The sequence below is a fragment of the Emys orbicularis genome, chromosome 4 (assembly GCF_028017835.1).
Source record: "Emys orbicularis isolate rEmyOrb1 chromosome 4, rEmyOrb1.hap1, whole genome shotgun sequence".
Taxonomy (NCBI): Eukaryota; Metazoa; Chordata; order Testudines; family Emydidae; genus Emys; species Emys orbicularis.
In genome coordinates, this window is record NC_088686.1 from 50,822,706 (window position 1) to 50,845,623 (window position 22,918).

Genomic DNA, 22,918 nt, shown 5'->3' on the forward strand with positions numbered 1-22,918 from the left:
GCTTCTCGTAAAGGTAGAAAAGTTATAGGGCAATGGGAGAAAAAGAGAGAAACATCATTCAACAGTAAACACAATGGGTGATTAAGAAATGGTCTTGGATAGGCTTTCCCTGGGACTCACATCCAGTTGTCCTAAAATGGAGGGGTGGTTGAGGCCGGAATGTAAGAATACTTAAGCAATGAAAAATGAGGTAAACAGAGACTCAGAGATACAGGATGGGGTGCTGAGGTCTGCAAAGCAGTCACATACATCTGTAGATATATCTCCCCAAGCGTCCTTTAACAAAAAGGACAGGGTACACAACTTTAAAGGCAAGTTAATCTCAGATTTCAGCAGTGATGTAATGGGCTGAATAAAAATTCTGCAATTATCTGACCTTTAGATATTCATCTTAACACTGAAATTTATTCTCATTTTGACAAATGAGCACCCAGAGACTGCTTTATCTTCTCAGTACACATATGCAATACCCATTGAAAGGAGACTATAGCTCCAAAACACCAATCCTTGGACAGTGAATTTAGATTTAAGCTACATCTTTGATATTTATTACTTTGTTATGTAGTCTGAGAGTGCAGTCCATTTATATGGTCAAAGAACTGGAATCTCTGCCCATATTTAAAAAAAAATAGAATTTAGTTAACTTAATCTAGACACCAATAAGTAGCCATGGATTCAGCTTGTTCATTTGTGGACATAAAGGAGTAAGTTGTTTTTATTGTTGGAAAGTCAACTTTACAAACCAGACTATCACCAGCCTAACTAAGAACAGTGAATTACAATCACCAGCCAGCAAGCACATTGTAAAGAAATGCACAAATTGATTATTCTTCATGATGTGTCTGTAGAGAGGTGAAATCTAAAATAAGGAAATTTACTCAATCCGTACTTCAGTTTACAATCACTATGGCAATTCCAAATTAAACATGTCTGTGTTTTGTTTTTGTTTCTTTAATTTAACAGCCTGTCCTTTCCGTGCCTGGCAACCCAGAAAATTAACTATATATGTGTGTAGAGCTATGACCATCTTATTTAGAATATAGACTTTGAACAAAGAATCTGAGGATTTCAGCAAGAAATATATATTAAAAAAAAAATAGGCAACTTTCAGTTAAAGGGATATTACCTTCTTAATATGGATTCTGGAAGAGAGATTTTTAAATGGATTTACAAAGGCTAATATAAAGAGAAATATTTCCCAAGTAACTTTAATGTCAGCAAAACTTTTTTATTAGTAGTATTAAACAAACCTCCGCAGTGTTATCAACCCAAATGTAACATCATAGTTCTATTGCCTAGGAATCACAGTTAAAGGTAAATCATTAGTTTGAAATCAAGTTAGATGGGGAAAAAAAGGAGTCAAAGCCGTTTCAGGTACTGTATACACTTGTGAGGCCCTCTATCAATTTTTGTGGTTTTGTTTTTCCTTGAGTAATGTCTACACAAACAACTGAGAAAATGGACAAAAGGTCCTTATCCTGCCAGCTTCCCTACATGGGCAGATCCCTGACTCCCACTGAAGAAAATGAGTCTCCACGTGTGTCAGAAGTCCACCTGCACTGAGCAGCTTGCACAATGGAGGTCTAACTTAGATCCTGATCCTGCAGTATGGTGTATTTATAGGCAGACCTCTGCATCCATGTGGAGCTACTTTGATCACAGGGAGACCCTGCAGAGGTATAAGGGCCTATCCAAAATGACTGGACTATAGGATCAAGGCATATGAAGTCTACAAGGTACACAGTGAAACTGACTCTTACACAAAGTGTTGTGATTGTCAAATGCAGAAAGACAGACAGACGCTTTCTCCTCCGCCCCCCGCAATCCTGTTAAAATAATCTTAGGTGTTATTTGCACAATTATAGATGAAAAACATTCAAACGGACAGTATCCTTTTAAACTCTTGCAGACTACATAGACGTGAAACTGACTTGTATGGTTTCACAGTTTCAGACTGAATTAAATACAAAAAAATGCCTAAGAGCTGAAAAGTAAAGTAGATTTTTTAAATGCTTTTAGTTTTTACTAATATTGCTGTACTGCAGATCTTTAATAAAGATAAATACGCATGTTTTTATTTTGCTGTTTACTGCCTGTGTAATTTTTTTTGTTTATTAATGTATTTGTATAAATATACCAAGCTCTTATGCATGTTATAAAACAGAAATAAATACCAGCACAATAATAAAAATGGATGACAGAGCAAACACAAAAACTTACCTGCTGTTGTTGACTTTCCAACTCCCCCTTTCCCAGAAGCAAAAACCAGTACCTGCTTAACTCCTTCTATTGGCTTTTGTTTTGGAAGTCCTCGAGACATGATTTGAGCACGTTTTTCTTTTAGAAACCCATCATTAGTGCTTGATGACTTAACAAAACAAAAACAAAAAAAACATACATACTGTTTTGTTACAGATGTACAAGTCCTGTAGTCTTCGAAAGAAAAAATTTCAAAGAATCTGGATTCCAGGAAAGTAACAGTCACATTAAGACTCAATGGCCCTGCCTACACTTTTGCACGCGAGTAGTCCTATTTATTCAGTGGGAATTATCTTGTGTATACAGTTACTCATATAGATCTTGCAATATCAGGGCCTAATTCAGGAGTGATCCAACCGATGTCAGTGAAGTTACAAGTGCGCATATCTGGTAAAGTATTGCCAGCCTCAAAATGTTCAAAAATCACAAACTGCACACCCAAAAAATTATGAGTTTAACTTAAACATCCTGAAATTTCTAACTTTTAGATTCTTTTATTTTGTGCTTTTCTCTACAACCATGTGAGCTAGAAGCTTATAAGAAAGAAAGAAAGTTGAGATTCTCGCTTACTTATATGAATCCAGGTGCTGGGACCTGTGGGGTATAGATGATCCACCAGCTGCCATTGGCATTTTAAGCACATCATCTAATCCTACTCAGAAGAGCAAATCAAGCTGACCCACTGATTAAAAAGGCAGAGGTTGCTGGTGGCCCTTCTACAGTAGGGTTCCCAACATTACTACCACCAATGAATCTGAACCACTGTTCGCAACAGTGGGTAATTTTTAACATTGATAAGACTTTTTTGGCCTGATTCTGATCTGAATCTAACTAAACCAGTTTTACATGTGTAATGTCACTAATGTCACTGGAATTACTCCTGATTTATACTGGTTTTACACAAGAACAGAATCAGATCCTATAATTTTTTATGTCCTGCAGACACCCTACTGTATGGTATATAAGGAATTTCAGCTAGGAGTTTGACACATATACACACACATGCCAGTCAATGTCTTGCCTGTCACCAGTGGCAATCTTAGACAAAAGTATAACAAATAAACACTTGAGGCCCTATAATTCTGGAGGATTGTCTGTGGGCCACCCAGGAAACACTCTACCATTGGCAGCTCCTCCTCTGGGTCCTGTTGCTGGACTAATGTCTTGTCTACAGGGGGAAACTGACAGCATATCAATAGCAGAATAACTATTGAGCTGAAGCTATTCTGGTATAACTCCCCTGTATTGTATGGCCACTCTATTCCAGAATAAATGTGACTTTATTCCTGAACAATTACTCCAAAGGAGTGGAGTAATCATTCTAGAATAACGAGGAGTCCAGTGGCACCTTAAAGACTAACCGATTTATTTGGGCATAAGCTTTCATGGGTAAAAAACCCACTTCTTCAGATGCATGGAGTGAAAATTACAGATACAGGCATAAATATATATTGGCACATGAAGAGAAGGGAATTACCTTACAAGTGGAGAACCAGTGTTGAAGGCCAATTCAGTCAGGGTGGATGTGGTCCACTCCCAATAATTGATGAGGAGGTGTCAATACCAAGAGAGGGAAAATCGCTTTTCTAGTGAGCCAGCCACTCCCAATCCCTATTCAAGCCTAAATTGATGGTGTTAAGTTTGCAAATGAATTGTAGCTCTGCAGTTTCTCTTTGAAGTCTGTTTTTGAAGTTTTTTTTGTTGAAGAACGGCTACTTTTAAATCTGTTATTGAGTGTCCAGAGAGATTGAATGTTCTCCTACTGGCTTTTGTATGTTACCATTCCTGATGTCTGATTTGTGTCCATTTATCCTTTTACATAGAGACTGTCCGGTTTGGCCAATGTACATGGCAGAGGGGCATTGCTGGCACATGATGGCGTATATCACATTAGTAGATATGCAGGTGAATGAGCCTCTGATGGTGTGGCTGGGTCCTATGATGATGTCGCTAGAGTAGATATGGGGACAGAGAAGGCAATGGGGTTTGTTACAGGGACACCACTGGCCATCACATACAGCCCCCAGCAAAAACCTCTCCAGCGCATCATCAACAATCTACAACCTATCCTGGAAAACAATCCCCCACTCTCACAGGCAGGCCAATCCTCGCTTACAGACCGCCTGAAAACCTGAAGCAAATACTCACCAGCAACTACACCCCACACCACAGAAACACTTAACCCAGGAACTAATCCCCGTAACAAACCGTGTTGCCTTCTCTGTCCCCATATCTACTCTAGCAACACCATCATAGGACCCAACCACACCAGCCACACCATCAGAGGCTCTACATAAAAAGGATAAATGGATACAAATCAGATATCAGGAATGGTAACATACAAAAGCCAGTAGGAGAGCACTTCAATCTCCCTGGACACTCAATAACAGATTTAAAAGTAGCCGTTCTTTAACAAAAAAACAACTTGAAAAACAGACTTAAAAGAGAAATTTAACACCATCAATTTAGGCTTGAATAGGGATTGGGAGCGGCTGGCTCACTAGAAAAGCAATTTTCCCTCTCTTGGTATTGACACTTCCTCATCAATTACTGGGAGTGGACCACATCCACCCTGACTGAATTGGCCTTCAACGTTGGTTCTCCACGTATAAGTTAACTCCCTTCTCTTCATGTACCAATACATATTTATGCCTGTATCTGTAATTTTCACTCCATGCGTCTGAAGAAGTGGGTTTTTTCCCATGAAAGCTTATGCCCAAATAAATCTGTTAGTCTTTAAGGTGCCACCGGACTACTCGTTGTTTTTATGGATACAGACTAACACGGCCACCCCTCTGATACTTCATTCCATAACAGACTGTCCCCAATAGCAAAACAGCTACAGCACAAAAGTTATTCTGCTCTAGCGATGCCGAGCAATTTCCCCCATATAAACAAGCCCTGAGAGAAAGCCCCTTACCATGGGCAGCAAATATATCCTTATGGCCTGTGCTGCCGAGCCCCTGAGAAATAAAGCTTTTGTTGGACTGGCAGAAAGGGGGAGAGTCCGCTCCCTCAAGGGACCCTACCAGAAGGGCCCAGCAGCACGGAGAGGGTGAGGGCCACTGGGAGACCCATTCCCCGCCGGCAAGAAGCATTATGAGACCTAGCCCCCTGTGGGGCACACGCACCCCCTACCCTAGGGACTAGGGTCCTGCGAATGGGCCTTTCAGGGACCCAAAATGGGGCCTATTTCCCCACGGGATCCACCCCACAGTCCCTGTGGGGCCTGCTAGGGGCCCCCACTCCACATGGCCACAGCGCTCCCTAGGCAGCTCGGCGGGGCGCAGGCAGACCTGCCCCACCCCCGGCGTTTGCGCGCCCCGCCGCCAGTACAAACACAGCCGGGGCGGAGCCAGCGCCAAGGGAAGCGGACGCGGCGGCTCCGCTCCTCCTGGCTCCCCCGGGCTGCACTTACCGGCGAGCGAGAGGAGAAGGCGGCGCTGCCCCAGCCCTGCAGGCGGCGCGGAGCCCCAGGGTAGAGGCCGGCGCATAGCGCCCGGCACCACGCATGGAACACCATCTCCTCCGCCGTCCCCTGCGCCGGGCGCGCTGAGATGGCGCCGCTTAACCCCGCCTCAGCAGCCCGCCCCCTTCCCCGGTGGGGCCTGTCTGCCCAGTCTAAACCGGTCAGCTCCGCTCCCTCGGAAAGGGGCCGTCCGCTGGACGCGCTGAACTCAAACCCCCCGCCCCCGGGAGCGGAGGCTGCTCAGGGCAGGCCCGTGTAATTTGTACATTTAAAGGGCTCCACGGGAGGATGTGTGTGGCAAAACCCTTGCCTGCCGTGCACCTTGGCACTGCAGAGGCAGGGTCCTGGCATTATACTGGTTCGTATCATAGGCAAAGGACACACACCGCGCAATATACATTTTCAAACAAGAAGAGACTGTTTCTTCGTCAGAGTTTATCATCATGACGCTACAAGATCTGTGTCTACCATGGGCCCTTGTGGATACAGGGTCATCCTGATTCTCTTTTGGGACAGGCTAAAGATAACGGTCTCTCTTCATGTATTAAGGGTTCCCCCCATCAGTTGCCTAATGCTTTGCAAACTATGAGAAGGAACTGCTAGCAAGAATCTATAGTTAATGCTTTTTAAAAATGATATAAAAACCTCTTGCTTCAATGTTTAAGGCAGCAATTAGGGTAACAATTTCTTGCAGCTTCCACTGAACAACTTGGTGGAAACTTTTAACAGTGCTAGTAATTAACCACTGGAACAATTTACAAGGGTTTGGGTGAATTCTCCATCACTGACAACTTTTAAATCATGATTGAGTGTTCTAAAGATCTCCTCTAGGAATTATTTTGGAGAAGTTCCAAAGGACTCATCTAGCCTTAGAATCTATGCTGGTCACTGTTGGGGACAGGATATTGGACTAAATATAGCACAGGTCTGATGTGGTATGGCAATTCCTATGTTCCAGTATAGGGTGTGCATTCCCAAGCAGTGACCATGGAAAGAAGTTGCGACAGGATAGTTTCCTGTGATATTGTGGACAAACCTTACTGAAGTAAATTAGGAGTTCTTTGTATTGAAAATGTTTATGGATTATTGTGGGATTATCTGTGGGTGAGACATGATTAATGTAAACCCTGGGAAGTGTTATGGATTCAAAGGATTCTTTTAAACAATGTGCTAGACAAGAACAAACTTTTAGTTGAGTGGGTTTCCCAGGAAAAGGTGTATGCAAATTGACCCATTCTGGTTGTGCAAGAACTCAGCCTTTTGAAGTTACGCCTTGAGGAGGGGCCCTTTGTCTACTGCTCATCTGTGATGCGAGGACAAGAGCAGAAGCCCAAACTGTATAAAGGAGTTCCCAGAGTCACAAATGTTCTGAGCAACAAGTGTTATGAACCCATACCCCAGGAAAACCCCTATGTGATGCTTGAAGGACTGATTCCTACCCGAGTCTCTGTTGGAGCTGGGGTGATCTCTGTTAAGCTTATAAGCATGCAGGTAGGTTTTTATATGCTTTACCTTAAGAATAAAGTGCTTGCTTAGGAAAAGCTGTGTGGTTCTTTATATCGATGGGCAATTACATTGTTTATAGCCTCTGAGAAGAATGTAAAGCTGGTCTGCTTAGGCAGTCTCACTTGCTGGTGACCTCACAGTGTAAGCAGGAAACTGTGCAGCCTGGAAAAATCCCAGTCAAGAGGGAGAGAGATTCAGGCCACTTCTCAAGGGACGAGGCAGGAGCCTAGAAGTGGATGCCTATGCTGGACTATGGAGGGGGAATACGTGCGCAAGTGCTCTGAACTGTGACAGAAGCATAATCAAAACAGTTCCTTATTAACATTTACAGAACTACCAATACCACGAATTAAACATTGGTGGGTGGTGGCATACCTTAAAAAATAAGCTTTGACACATATCTTTCATAGAGTTGTTATTTATTGCCTTAAAATAGGGCTGATCACACTATACTGTTTCATGAGTAAGGCTACGTTTTAGTCACAGGTATTTTTAGTAAAAGTCATGGACAGGTCACAGACAGTAAACAAAAATTCACAGCCTGTGACCTGTCCATGACTTGTACTATGTACCCCTAACTACTACTTGGGCCAGGGGGCCGCAGGAGCTCTGGGGGTGCTGGGAGGTGGCCCAGGATCCCCACTAGTGCTGGGGGGGCCAGGCGGCGACACGCAGCTCAGGACCCCGGCTGGTGTTGGGGGTGGGTTTGGTGGGGCTGGCAAGCTCCCTACCCGGCTCCACATGTCCCTGCAACTCCTAGGGGGAGGGAAGGCCCAGGGGGCTCTGTGCGCTGCCCCGCCACAAGCTCCAGCTCCACAGCTCCCAGTGACCAGAAACCACAGCCAAGGGGAGCTGCAGGGGCAGTGCCTGCTAGCAAGGACAGCGTGCAGAGCCCCCATGGCCCCTCCGCCTAGGTCAGGAGCTACAGGATCATGCTGGCCACTTCTGGGGCACCATGACTTCCGTGACAGACACACAGCCTTATTCATGAGACACCCATGTGACGCCCGCAATTCCACAACATGGTTTGTTGCTGTCCATGCTGGCAAGACCAAACCCTATTTATACAGAATTCCCCAACATAGTAAATTTTGCATTGTGGATAGTCCCTTGAAAAGGACTGAAAACCTAAGACACAATTATCTTTTTGTTTACACCAGTTTAAAGCAGGAGCAAATCAATGGTCTATAATCTGTGGAGTCTACTATAGTCTGTTGAGTTATGTTAGTGTAAAACTAGTGTGAGAGGAAAGTCAAGCCTGTGGCAAAAATACTGTTGAAGTCCTGACTACAGAGGCCAGCCAAACTGTATTTTAATCCAGTTTTTTGGGAATTCAGTTTAAGCCAAGTTCTCATGCAAGACCCAATTTTGCAAACCCTTACGCTCATGAATAGTCCTTATTCCATGCTAGTGCTAATACTGAAGTAATTCAGACCCTTGCAGGTTCACGCCTTTAGTTTTCAAATATAAACCCCAATGTGTAGCTAGTGTTTCACTATTGTAGATACTTGCAGTCTGTGATGGTTCCAATTTTCTAAAATCAATTTAAAATGTTGTTATAACAAGGACTACAGTTGTTTTACTTTCAGGAGAATTTTTACCATCATTTTTTAAATGTTTTATTTTTTGTCCTATATTTTTAAAAGACACAGATAATCAAGCATTTTGTTGAAACACACTAACTTCAAAGACTTAGTTCAGGCTTCAAAGATCTCAGGCAGCCACAGAAAAATTAAAAGATAAGAATACAATATTTTTGCTAACCAATAACTGGCTCTCACTCAAATTGCCATTTTTGTTCTAACAGTAGGAGCAAATTTTGCATAGAACTGACAGAGGCATGTGCAGATGTCAAATAGTTCCCCAGAAACTTACTTCTAATGCAAACCAAAGAGGCAAAAGCATACTGAAGTCTCCAGTACTTCATCTGGAGAATTATTAATTTTGGCACTCCAACATAGTTATATTCCAAAGACCCTGTCTTCACTGACCATGGAAGCCGTGTTAGCACCTTCCTAGAGTAGCTAGAGCCAATGTTAAAGTAGTGCAAAATGTTATGCATATCACAGAAAATAAACAGGTATTACAAAATTAATATTTTGCATGCATTTTAGCTATACATCACTATAAAGGCAACAATATGTAAAAAAAAAAAAAAAAGAAAGAAAGAATAGCAAAGAGCTGCACCACATTCTTTCCACTCAGCTTTAACTCTGACTTGGGCAAGTTTCTTGCCCTTTTAAGCCCTGTCTAACCTTGCACAAAGTAAAATTGGTTTTGAGAACAATTTAATGTTGCTAGGTGTCACATTCCAGGATGGAATCAGTGAGGGGATGTGTCACCACCTGTCCTGCAACCTTGGTAGCCTCACAAAGCTTTGCTGTTGTGTCTTCCAACCTGGGCTGCTCACAAACAGCCAAACAGCATGCAAGTCACACCCCAAGTGCCTGTGTACAGCTGCAGTCCTGGTCCAGCAACTCTGATCCCAACAGCCTGTCAGCAACACACCAGCTCCACTCTGGCTTCCAGCAACCTTGCAACTCTGGCTTACTATTTGCTGATTGACCCTAACACACTCCCAGTCCCAAATTTTCCCCAAAGCATGCGTTCTGCATTGCCCAGCCCTCTTATGGACAGTTCAGACATTATAAGTCAAGACAAATTAGAGGATTGGGCCTCTAAGAAACCTGATGAGGTTCAACAAGGACAAGTGCAGAGTCCTGCACTTAGGACGGAAGAATCCCATTCACTGTTACAGACTAGGGACCGAATGGCTAGGAAGCAGTTCTGCAGAAAAGGATCCAGGGGTTACAGTGGACGAGAAGCTGGATATGAGTCAACAGTGTGCCCTTGTTGCCAAAAAGGCTAACGGCATTTTGGGCTGTATAAGTAGGGGCATTGCCAGCAGATCGAGGGACGTGATCGTTCTCCTCTATTTGACATTGGTGAGGCTTCATCTGGAGTACTGTGTCCAGTTTTGGGCCCCACACTACAAGAAGGATGTGGAAAAATTGGAAAGAGTCCAGCAGAGGGCAAGAAAAATGATTAGGGGGCTGGAGCACAACTTATGAGGAGAGGCTGAGGGAACTGGGATTGTTTAGTCTGCAGAAGAGACGAATGAGGGGGGATTTGATAGCTGCTTTCAACTACCTGAAAGGGGGTTCCAAAGAAGATGGATCTAGACTGTTCTCAGTGGTACCAGATGACAGAACAAGGAGTAATGTAAAAACCTGCCAGCAAAGCCCTGGCTGGGATGATTTAGTTGGGAATTGGTCCTGCTTTGAGCAGGGGGTTGGACTAGATGACCTCCTGAGGTCCCTTCCAACCCTGATATTCTATGATTCTAAGTCTGTTGCCCCTGTAAGGGGTCAATATCCAACAGCCTGCTATTTTAAATGGAGTTACCAAACAGCTCGGTTTAAACACAACACTGGATTAGTTTTGATTAAAAAATAAAACAAGTTTATTTAACTACAAAGAGCTGGTTTTTAAGTGAGTACAAGTAAAAGGTATTAAAGTCAGAAATGGTTCCAAGAGAAATAAAGATAAAACTTTTTCTAGTAGCTAAAATTTAACAAACGAGACTTTGTTCAAGGAAAAATCCTCACCACATGTTCCCAGCAACATTGCTAACTACATTTTCATGTCAGTATCCCTCCCACAGTCAAAAGGCTGGTTCCTTTGTCTTCTTAGGTGAAATAAGGAGAGAAAGATAGATAGATAACCTGGAGTGTTTTTGCGCCTTGCTTTTGTAGTCCACTGTGATGGGGTCCACACACTTTATGTGAGTGCCCGTGCTCAGCCATGTGTCCGTCCGTGCCTGCATTCCCTCTGCGTTGCTGCTTATGGTGACCTCTGCTGGCAGGTTTTTCAGTGACTCAGCCCTCTGGGCAAATCATACACAATCCGTATGTGAAACAAATGGAAAACAGACCCTTTCCGGGGTGTGTAAATTGAGGTAAACACACATTTCTTTGTTTAGGATAGACCTGTTTAACAACTTCTGCCTAGTCAGGGCTATGTGAGTTTGAACATGTGCTAACAACAATATACAGGGGGAATTCATAACTTTACATATAATGTTGCTATATACATTTCACCATGATATTATTGACCAGTGTTAGTTTTCAAATGATTCCTCACAAGGCATATTTTGTACAAAAATTGTTACAATAGTTTATAGGGTATTAGTATGGAGCACATTTGGTCACACTGGGATAGCTTTCAAAGGCCACATTTGCCATCTCAGAAGAGAGAGTGAGAGATTGTTGGGAAAACCTTTTTAATTTTTTTTAAATGGTCTCTTTTAAAAAGTTTTGATTCTGATGTGGATTGGAGGTTATTTAACAGCATGATGCAGTGGTTCCAAAGAGGATGGAGCTAGGCTGATCTCAGTGGTGGCAGATGACAAAACAATGAGCAATGGTCTCAAGTTGCAGTGCGGGAGGTCTAGGTTGGATATTAGGAAAAACTATTTCACTAGGAGGGTGGTGAAGCACTGGAATGGGTTACCTACGGAAGTGGTGGAATCTCCATCCTTAGAGGTTTTTAAGGCTTGGCTTGATAACGCCCTGGCTGGGATGATTTAGTTGGGGTTGGTCCTGTTTGAGCAAGGGGTTGGACTAGATAACCTTCGGCGGTCTCTTCCAACCCTAATCTTCTATGATTCTATGATTCACAGGCCTGAGAACCAAGAGATTTGGGCTTTGCTCCTGTCTGCCTCTGATGTGATATATAACATTGTACAAATCAACTAAACCTTACAGCGGCTCAGTTTTTCCATCTGTAAGAGTGAAACAATGGTACTTACCCATCTCTGTAACGAGCTTTGAGTGAAGAGTGTGTCAACTATGTAAATGCTAAAAGAGCAGGAGAAAGAGAACTGGAATCCCCAGCTATACATTTCATGTCCCTGTAGTTTGTAAAACACATTTTTTTGTCTTTAGGTTTCTTTTATGGGACTGATTACTTATTTAAACTGGTCTGCACATCTGTGTGTTTAATAACATTTATTTGCACTATTTATCTTTGTGTCAAGAGTCTAAGGGTATGTCTACACTACGAGAGTAGTTCGATTTTACTTAAATCGAATTAGTGGAACCGATATTACAAAGTCGAACGTGTGTATCCACACTAAGAACAGTAATTCGACTTTGTGAGTCCACACTAACGGAGCAAGCGTCGACATTGGAAGCGGTGCACTGTGGGTAGCTATCCCACTGTTCCCGCAGTCCCTGCTGCCCATTGGAATTCTGGGTCGAGCCCCCAATGCCTGCTGGGGAAAAAAATGTGTCGAGGGTGGTTTTGGGTAACTGTCGTCATTCAACCGTCACTTCCGCCCTCCCTCCCTGAAAGCGCCGGCGGGCAATCAGTTCGCGCACTTTTCTGGTGAGTGACAGCGCGGACGCCACAGCACTGCGAGCATGGAGTCCGCTGCGACCATCGCTGCAGTTATGGCCGTTATCAACACCTCGCACCTTATCATCCACCTTTTTCAGAGGCAGATGCCGAGAAATCGGGCGAGGAGGCTACAGCAGCACGGTGAGGACATTAAGTCTGAGAGTGGCACAGACCTCTCGCAAAGCACGGGACCCCGCGCCGTGGACATCATGGTGGCAATGGGTCATGTTGATGCTGTGGAACGGCGATTCTGGGCCCGGGAAACAAGCACGGACTGGTGGGACCGCATAGTGCTGCAGGTCTGGGATGAATCACAGTGGTTGCGAAACTTTCGCATGCGTACGGGAACTTTCCTGGAACTTTGTGAGTTGCTGTCCCCTGCCCTGAAGCGCAAAGACACCCAGATGCAAGCAGCCCTGACTGTCCAGAAGCGAGTGGCCATAGCCCTCTGGAAGCTTGCAACGCCGGACAGCTACCGGTCAGTCGCGAACCACTTTGGCGTGGGCAAATCTACCGTGGGGGTTGCTGTGATGCAAGTAGCCAACGCAATCGTTGAGCTACTGCTCTCAAAGGTAGTGACCCTGGGAAACGTGCAGGTCATCATAGATGGCTTCGCCGCGATGAGATTCCCAAACTGCGGTGGGGCTATAGATGGAACTCACATCCCTATCCTGGGACCGGACCACCAGGCCAGCCAGTACATTAACAGAAAGGGCTACTTTTCAATGGTGCTGCAAGCACTGGTGGACCATAGGGGACGTTTTACCAACATCAACGTCGGATGGCCGGGCAAGGTTCATGACTCTCGTGTTTTCAGGAACTCTGGTCTGTTTAGACGGCTTCAGGAAGGTATTTACTTCCCAGACCACAAAATAACTGTTGGGGATGTGGAGATGCCTATAGTGATCCTCGGGGACCCAGCCTACCTGCTAATGCCCTGGCTCATGAAGCCCTATACAGGCGCCCTGGACAGTGAAAAAGAACTCTTCAACTACCGGCTGAGCAAGTGCAGAATGGTGGTGGAGTGTGCTTTTGGATGTCTCAAGGGGAGATGGAGAAGCTTACTGACTCACTCTGATCTCAGCTAAACCAATATCCCCATTGTTATTGCAGCTTGCTGTGTGCTCCACAATCTCTGTGAGAGCAAGGGGGAGACGTTTATGGCGGGGTGGGAGGTTGAGACACATCGCCTGGCTGCTGATTACGCCCAGCCAGACAGCCGGGCAATTAGAAGAGCCCAGCGGGACGCGCTGTGCATCCGGGAGGCTTTGAAAGCTAGGTTCCACAGTGAGCAGGGTAACCTGTGACCATTAAGTTTGTTTAAAGAGAAGCTGAAACTGACCCCATTTCTTTACCCACTTAATGTTGACTATGCTCTCCAGTTACATACCCCCTTCACCCCGTTGCCCCCCTTCCAACACACCTTTAAAAATAAAATAAATGGAACTTTGTTCATTAACACCGTTTTCTTTATTAAGGGTTTCGTGGTAAAGGGTTGAAACTGGGACGCAGACTGTGGTGGGGAGCGGGTGTAGTGATGGAAAGGACACTTCTAAACTTGAGAAATGACAGGCTCCTGCTCCTAGAGCGGTCTGCAGTGGTGGACTGGTTGTTTCAACGGAGCCTGCCACCCCTCCTTTTCGGGACTGTGTGTGGGGGGGCTATGTGACTTTGTGGTGGGGGAGGGCGGTTACAGATCCCCTGCTGCGTGGCTCTGTCATCCAGGCTAAGGACCGCTGCATAAGATCTGTAACCGCCCTCTCCCGCCACAAACTCACATAGCCCCCACACACAGAACATGAAAACCACCTCCCAGACTGACCAGGGTGCCTAGTGACTGCAATGTGTGTGTGACCTGCTGCTGAACCTGCCCCCGTGTCTGTACCCTGGTAAAGGTGACTGTCCTCTCCAATTACCAACCCTCTTTCCCCCCTTCAAACACACTCTCCTCTAAAAGAACCTGATGGAAACAGTAATTAACAGAAACATATTTTTTATTAACAACTACACAGTTAGGGGATGACACTGGGACGGGGTCTTGGGTGAGGTGCTTTTGGAATGAAGGAAAGGACTTATCAAAACTTTGGGAATGAGAACCGTCTGGTACTTGAGCAGTCTGCAGGGGTGGAGTGACTGTTTTCACGGCCCCTGCCGCCCCTCCTTCTTGGGACTTTGGGGGGGGGGGGATGGGACTTTGTGGCGGGGGAGGGCGGTTAGAGATAGACTGCAGCGGGGCTCTGTCCTCCTGCCTCCGGTCCTGCAGAACATCTACAAGGCGCCGGAGCGTGTCCGTTTGCTCCCTCATTAGTCCAAGCAGCGTTTGAGTCACCTGCTGGTCTTCCTGCCGCCACCTGTCCTCCCGTTCGCTGTGTGATCACTGGTATTGCAACATGTTCTCCCTCCACTGGGTCTGCTGTGCCGCCTCGGCTCGGGAGCAGCCCATAAGTTCGGAGAACATCTCGTCCCGTGTCCTTCTTTTTCGGCGCCTAATCTGCGCCAGCCTCTGGGAGAGGGATGCCGGGGTAGGTCGGGAGACACTCGCAGCTGTGGGATGGGAAAAAGGGAGTGAATTCCTCACAAAGATACATTTTTGTGAACAATGAACAAGTCTTTCTCTGTGAACAAGACCATGCACAGCACCTATCACATGCGCACTCAGGACAAGGTCGACCTGGGGTCTTGGAGTACAGATCACACAAGCGGGGCAGGACAGCGGAATTCGTGTAGCAGGCGGACATGGTAAGCCGTAGAGTTTTGGCTGATGAAAGCTTAATTTATAGCAGTGCCCTCCTTTCACGTTCAAAGCAATGCCCCTAGCGTTGGCCAGTTCCTGCTGCCGGCAATCCGGCCAGCATGAACTCTGCCCCTGTCCCACCCCGCTCGCGGCTGTCCCCGGGAAAGATCCCTGTATGCTGCCCCTGTCCCGCCTCCACTGCGTGGCTGTAAACCGCCGGTTACAGTTATGTAAAGGAACAGGCAATCAGTCCCAATACTAACATTCCCCTAATTTAAAGCCGGTCACCATGAATAATATCACTCTGATGAGGATTTCGGACACAGAGAAAGACCGCATGCTGCGTGAATGCCAGCAAAAACCAGGGCCGTATGCGGCCATGCTGTGTGAGGCACTGATCCCGGAGTACTTGCTGCTAGCCTGGCGCGGAAAAGTTTCCTACCATGGAGGACACAGTAAGGCCGCTCTCCCCAGGAACCTAATGCAAAGGCTTTCAAATTACCTCCAGGACAGCTTCATGGAGATGTCCCAGGAGGATTTCTGCTCTATCCCCGGACATATTGACAGAATTTTCCAGTAGCTGCACTGGCAAGGACTAAAAAGTAGAGCGCCTAGGGCAAAGTAATCATGCAAAACCGGACATTTTGAGATACTTTTGCAGTTGTTGCACTGGCAAGGACTAAAAAGTAAAGCGCCTAGGGCAAAGTAATCATGAAAAACCCATTGTTAATATTCCATTCCTGTTCTGATCAAAATAAATGTTTACATGTTTAAAACACTTACTGACTGATCCTTCCCCTGATTCAGGGTCAGGGTTAACGCCTTGGGAGGGTTGGTAAGGGATCTCCGTGAGGGTGATGAAGAGATCCTGGCTGTCGGGGAAATCAGCGTTGTATGCGCTGTCGACTGCCTCGTCCTCCTCATCTCCTTCCTCATCTTCTCCGTCCGCTAACATCTCCGAGGAACCGGCCGTCGACAATATCCCATCCTTAGAGTCCACGGTCAGTGGCGGGGTAGTGGTGGCGGCCGCACCTAGAATGGAATGCAGTGCCTTGTAGAAACGGCATGTCTGGGGCTGGGATCCGGAGCGTCCGTTTGCCGCTTTGGTCTTCTGGTAGCCTTGTCTCAGCTCCTTGATTTTCACACAGCACTGCGTTGCATCCCGGCTGTATCCTCTCTCTGTCATGGCTTTGGAGATCTTCTCGTAGATCTTCGCATTCCATTTTTTCGATTGCAGCTCCGAAAGCACGGACTCATCGCCCCACACAGCAATCAGATCCAAGACTTCCCGATCAGTCCATGCTGGGGCCCTCTTTCTATTCTGCGATTGCATGGTCACCTCTGCTGGAGAGCTCTGCATCGTTGCCAGTGCTGCTGAGCTCGCCACGATGTCCAAACAGGAAATGAGATTCAAACTGGCCAGACAGGAAAAGGAATTAAATTTTCCCGGGGCTTTTCCTGTGTGGCTGGTCAGAGCATCTGAGCTCGGACTGCTGTCCAGAGCGTCAACAGAGTGGTGCACTGTGAGATAGCTCCCGGAGCTATTAGCGTCGAATTCCATCCACACCTACCCTAATTCGACATGGCCATGTCGAATTTAGCGCTACTCCCCTCGTCGGGGAGGAGTACAGAAATAGATTTAAAGAGACCTCTATGTCGAACTAAATAGCTTCGTTGTGTGGACGGGTGCAGGGTTAATTCGATTTAACGCTGCTAAATTCGACATAACCTCCTAGTGTAGACCAGGCCTAACAAACATATTTTATTTTACCATCCATATATCACCAATTACTTTACAACATCTCTTTGTCAGACTCTTATAACTTCAATAAAGTTATAAAAAGCATACCTACTACAGAATGTTAAAACCACCACAGGAAAAAAAAGCTATGTACTAGCAGCAATTGCTAACATTTAATTCTACCTACATTAGGCATCAACTTAATCTATACCCACTTCTATCCCTGCATTGGCAAAATAAGAGAACACAGCATCTCTTGTTTTGGTTACATGCCTATTGCAGATTATGTTCACATAAGCGACAAGCTCAGGTTATACAGCTTGTCTGTCCGGCTGTGCATAATTTGTTACAAAGCGTGCTGCCTTTTCACTCCACAGTGTATTGAACACTTCACAAATACAAATACTATGCTGAATACAAAAGGCAGATAGTCTGATAGCCATATTGTTGATTGCACTCTTTTTAAGTCAGACATCTTCAACTTGCTTTAAATGCACCCACCACCACTATCCTGCACCAGTTGAGTCTGTGGAAGAATCATTTTCTATCTGGGTTTGTATAATCAGGATATGGCTTCAAGAGCCAGGGAAGCAATGTATATGCAGGGTCACTAAGAAGTAAAGAGGAGATAGATGCCCTATTAACATCAGTTCTGTGGCAATTGCCACTTTCTTTTCCACAGTGAGAGGAGATATCATCTTGAAGGCCTGGTGCGGAAATGTAGGACTTAGACTAACTCACCACAGTCCTAGAGAAGGTCTGCTTTCTCATCTTGAATTTCTACAGGCACTGTTGCTCATCCTAGGTCTTGAGACAACAGAGTACCAGTAGGCTCTGGTGTGCTCGGGATCTGAATGCAAAAGTGGAACTTCACCTGGTGAATTTCTTCTTGAAGTGAAAACAGTGAAAGAAAGAGAGACCTGGGCTTGGCAGCATGAACCTCCGTTAATGGTGTCTCTCTTTTTATGGCTTTCTACTAGTAGGCCTTGGCCACAGTAAGTTTTTTCCTCCTAAAATGTTCTGACCCTTGCGACATTTGGTACATCTCCACTTGGGAAGCACTAGTGTAAGCAAAGTGCTTGGAGCCGCTGGGACAGGACAGACTTAGATTGTGGTTCAGGTCAGCAGACTGAGCAATTGAAATTAGTCTTATAAATGAAGATATGAATTATTAATTTTTTCAATGCATCATTATTAATCATGTATAGAGCACTCAAAATGTGCTAAGTGCTTTACCAACAACTGCCATCCCTTCCCCAAATCGCTTAGGCCCACTATTCCAGTGTTCCAAGAGTTATTGAAAATCAACATTAATGATCCAGTGAGCTCCTCAGTCCATGATTTTAAAACTTGGATGCAAGTGTGGTAGATTTAATTGTCTACTACACTCTGCCTGAACCGACCTTGTTTGAAACATGTCACCTCCTGGTGACCTGCCTTTAACTTCAAGACTTTAAGAACTTGTTTCCAGTACAGACACAAAACTTATTAAATATTACCCATACAAACATTTTGCAATGATTATGAGGAATAAGAATTCTGGGAGACATTTGTGCTTCAGACAGGCACAATACCTTCTGGAGTTCCCAGAAAGTGCAGCCACTATGATAGCCTTTTAGGCCTGCTCTACACTAGGGGGAAGATCAATCTAAGTTACAAAACTTCAGCTACGTGAATAACGTCGACGTACTTAGATCTACTCACCGCAGTGTATTCACTATGGTGAGTCGACTCTGCCTGCGCCTCTCACGGTAGTGGAGTATAGGAGTCGACGGGAGAGTGCTCGGGGGTCGATTTATCGTGTCTAGACTAGACGCGATAAATCAACCCCCGCGGGATCGATCGCTGCCCACCAATCCGGTGGATAGTATAGACATACCTTGGAGGATGTGGCTTCTAATCCCTTCTGAACCCAGCCAATGCTGCTGGCCCATGGGGAAGGACGTGTAGTGTCATTACGTTCCCTTTGCCCCTTACTATCACCTTTGAGATGGAGCAGTTCTTACACTCAGGAACAAGAATTGCAATTGTGTCTGGCCCCTGTGTAGGGGCATAATGTAGGGAGAGACACTAAATCTGACCCATTATCATTATTACATTCATTATAATCTCTTTTTGCACCTTTTCCTACATGTCTAGATATCAAGCTGGCATTGATTTTAATTGGAGTTGTGCCCCCAGTACCCCTGGACCAGAGCAGGTGAGCCCAATCCAGCCAATTAAAGAGGGCTGGACTACACCTGGACTTATAAAAGGCTGCTAGTAAGCAGATGGGGGAGATTGAACTGAGACAGGCTGCACCCTGTGAGGAAAGGCCCACACTGGAGTGGAGCTAGTGCCTATGGTTGGTGTCTGGAGCCAGGGACTCGGGGAAACAGTGCTGGGCAGTTGCTCCAAGAAGGGAGCAGAATCAACTGAGGGTATGTCTACACTACGAAATTAAGTCGAATTTATAGAAGCCGGTTTTATAGAAATCGGTTGTATACAGCCGATTGTGTGTGTCCCCACATAAAATGCTCTAAGTGCTCTAGTCGGCGGACCGCGTCCACAGTACCGAGGCTAGCGTCGACTTCCGGAGCATTGCACTATGGGTAGCTATCCCACAGTTCTCGCAGTCTCCGCCGCCCATTGGAATTCTGGGTTGAGATCCCAATGCCCGAATGATGCAAAACAGTGTTGCGGGGGGTTCTGGGTACATGTCGTCAGGCCCCTCCCCCTCCGTCAGAGCAACGGCAAACAATAGATTCGCGCCTTTTTACCTGGGTTACCTGTGCAGACAACATACCACGGCAAGCATGGAGCCCACTCAGCTCAGCTCACCGTCACCATATGTCATCTGGGTGCCAGCAGACGTGGGACTGCATTGCTACACAGCAGCAGCAGCTAACTGCCTTTTGGCGGTAGACGGTGCAGCATGACTGGTAGCCTTCATCGGCGATCTGGGTGCTGGCAGCCGTAGGGCTGCATTGCACCAGCCCCTTGCCTTTTGCCTTTTGGCAGTAGATGGTGTATTACGACTGGTAACCGTCGTCATCGTACAGCAGTGGCTGGAACTCCGTATGTCCCCCAGTCACCCATCCCCCCAGTCATATTCTGCTGCCTTCACAATGACGATGATGGCTATCAGTCGTAGTATGCCATTTTCTGCCAAGCGCCCAGTATTTTCTGCTAAGCACCCAGAAGAGGCCGAGGGCGATCTGGGTGCTGGCAGACGTGGGGCTGGCAGACGTGGGGCTGCATTGCACACAGCAGCAGCCCCTTGCCTTTTGGTAGAAGATGGTATATTACGATTGGTATCTGTCGTCATCGTACTGCAGTGGCTGTCAATCATGGGCACCTGGGCAGACATGCTCAGTCCTATCGAACTGTCTTGATGATGATGGCTATCAGTCGTAGTATGCTATTTTCTGCCAAGCGCCCAGTATTTTCTGCCAAGCACCCAGAAGATGCCGAGGGCTATCAGTCATGCTGCACTGTCGTCTTAAGATGTAAAAAATAGATTTGTTCTGTATTCATTAGCTTCCCCCTCCCGCCGTGAAATCAACGGCCTGCTAAACCCAGGGTTTTGAGTTCAATCTTTGGGGGGGGCCATTCTGTGTGACAGTTGTTTGTGTTTCTCCCTGATGCACAGCCACCTTTGTTGATTTTAATTCCCTGTACCTGTACGCCATGTCATCACTCGCCCCTCCCTCCCTCCTTCCCCTGGTCCGTCAGATACTAGTTTCGCGCCTTTTTTCAGACCAGGCGCCATAGCTAGCACTGGGATCATGGAGCCCGCTCAGATCACCGCGGCAATTATGAGCACTATGAACACCACGCGCATTGTCCTAGAGTATATGCAGAGCCAGGACATGCCAAAGCAAAACCAGGACCAGCCGAGGAAGCGATTGGAGCGCGGCGACGAGAGTGATGAGGAAATTGACATGGATATAGACCTCTCACAAGGCACAGGCCCCAGCAATGTGGAAATCATGGTGTTACTGGGGCAGGTTCATGCCGTGGAACGCCGATTCTGGGCCCGGGAGACAAGCACAGACTGGTGGGACCGCATCGTGCTGCAGGTGTGGGACGATTCCCAGTGGCTGCGAAACTTTCGCATGCGTAAGGGCACTTTCATGGAACTTTGTGACTTGCTTTCCCCTGCCCTGAAGCGCCAGAATACCAGGATGAGAGCAGCCCTCACAGTTGAGAAACGAGTGGCGATAGCCCTGTGGAAGCTTGCAACGCCAGACAGCTACCGGTCAGTCGGGAATCAATTTGGAGTGGGCAAATCTACTGTGGGGGCTGCTGTGATCCAAGTTGCCAGGGCAATGAAAGACCTGGTGATATCAAGGGTAGTGACTCTGGGAAATGTGCAGGCCATAGTGGATGGCTTTGCTGCAATGGGATTCCCAAACTGTGGTGGGGCCATAGAAGGAACCCATATCCCTATCTTGGCACCGGAGCACCAAGCCACCGAGTACATAAACCGCAAGGGGTACTTTTCAATGCTGCTGCAAGCCCTGGTGGATCACAAGGGATGTTTCACCAACATCAACGTGGGATGGCCGGGAAAGGTACATGATGCTCGCGTCTTCAGGCACTCTGCTCTGTTTCGAAAGCTGGAGGAAGGGACTTTCTTCCCGGACCAGAAAATAACCGTTGGGGATGTTGAAATGCCTATCGTGATCCTTGGGGACCCAGCCTACCCCTTAATGCCATGGCTCATGAAGCCGTACACAGGCAGCCTGGACAGGAGTCAGGACCTGTTCAACTACAGGCTGAGCAAGTGCCGAATGGTGGTGGAATGTGCATTTGGACGTTTAAAAGCGCGCTGGCGCAGCTTACTGACTCGCTCAGACCTTAGCGAAAAGAATATCCCCATTGTTATTGCTGCTTGCTGTGCACTCCACAATATCTGTGAGAGTAAGGGGGAGACATTTATGGCGGGGTGGGAGGTTGAGGCAAATCGCCTGGCCGCTGATTACGCGCAGCCAGACACCAGGGCGGTTAGAGGAGCACAGCAGGGCGCGGTGCGCATCAGAGAAGCTTTGAAAACGAGTTTTGTGACTGGCCAGGCTATGGTGTGAAACTTCTGTTTGTTTCTCCTTGATGAACCCTCCGCCCCCCCCCCCCCGACCCGGTTCAGTCTACTTCCCTCTAAGCCAACCACCCCACCCTCCCCTCCCCCCTTCAAGCACCGCTTGCAGAGGCAATAAAGTCATTGTTACTTCACATTCATGCATTCTTTATTAATTCATCACACAACTAGGGGGATAATTGCCAAGGTAGCCCGGGATGGGTGGGGGAGGAGGGAAGGAAAAGGACACACTGCAGTTTAAAACTTTAACTCTTATTGAAGGCCAGCCTTCTGATGCTAGGGCAATCATCTGGGGTGGAGTGACTGGGTGGCCGGAGGCCCCCTCACGGTGTTCTTGGGCGTCTGGGTGAGGAGGCTATGGAACTTGGGGAGGAGGGCTGTTGGTTACACAGGGGCTGTAGCGGCGGTCTCTGCTCCTGCTGCCTTTCCTGCAGCTCCACCATACGCTGGAGCATATCAGTTTGATATCGACTCTTGCCTTCTGTCTGCAAGCTGACGCCACCTATCATCTTCAGCCCGCAACTTGCTCTGTTCATCCCGCGATTCAGCACGCCACCTCTCCTCTCGTTCATATTGTGCTTTTCTGTAATCAGTCATCGACTGCCTCCACGCATTCTGCTGTGCTCTGTCAGCGTGGGAGGACATCTGGAGCTCTGTGAACATGTCATCCCGCGTCCTCCTTTTTCTCTTTCTAATCTTCACTAGCCTCTGTGAAGGAGAAACATTTGC

General features: G+C 46.6%; 1 protein-coding gene across 5 annotated transcripts in view; it reads right to left on the reverse strand.

Moving 5' to 3' along the window:
• Window positions 1-5,783, reverse strand: part of NUBPL (NUBP iron-sulfur cluster assembly factor, mitochondrial) — a 158,294-nt gene extending 152,511 nt beyond the window's left edge. For 2 of the 5 annotated variants that reach the window (XM_065403507.1, XM_065403506.1), the window contains exons 1-2: window positions 5,678-5,783; window positions 2,221-2,368 (exon numbers count right to left, since the gene is read on the reverse strand). In XM_065403507.1, the coding sequence (XP_065259579.1) occupies window positions 2,221-2,368; window positions 5,678-5,782 (253 nt within the window). In that variant the 5' untranslated portion in view covers window position 5,783. Of the gene's footprint in view, window positions 1-1,760; window positions 1,827-2,220; window positions 2,369-3,741; window positions 3,830-5,677 lie in introns of those variants that run through there. The other 3 variants (XM_065403510.1, XM_065403508.1, XM_065403509.1) reach the window with 3 other exon arrangements.
• Window positions 5,784-22,918: the final 17,135 nt, after the last annotated feature.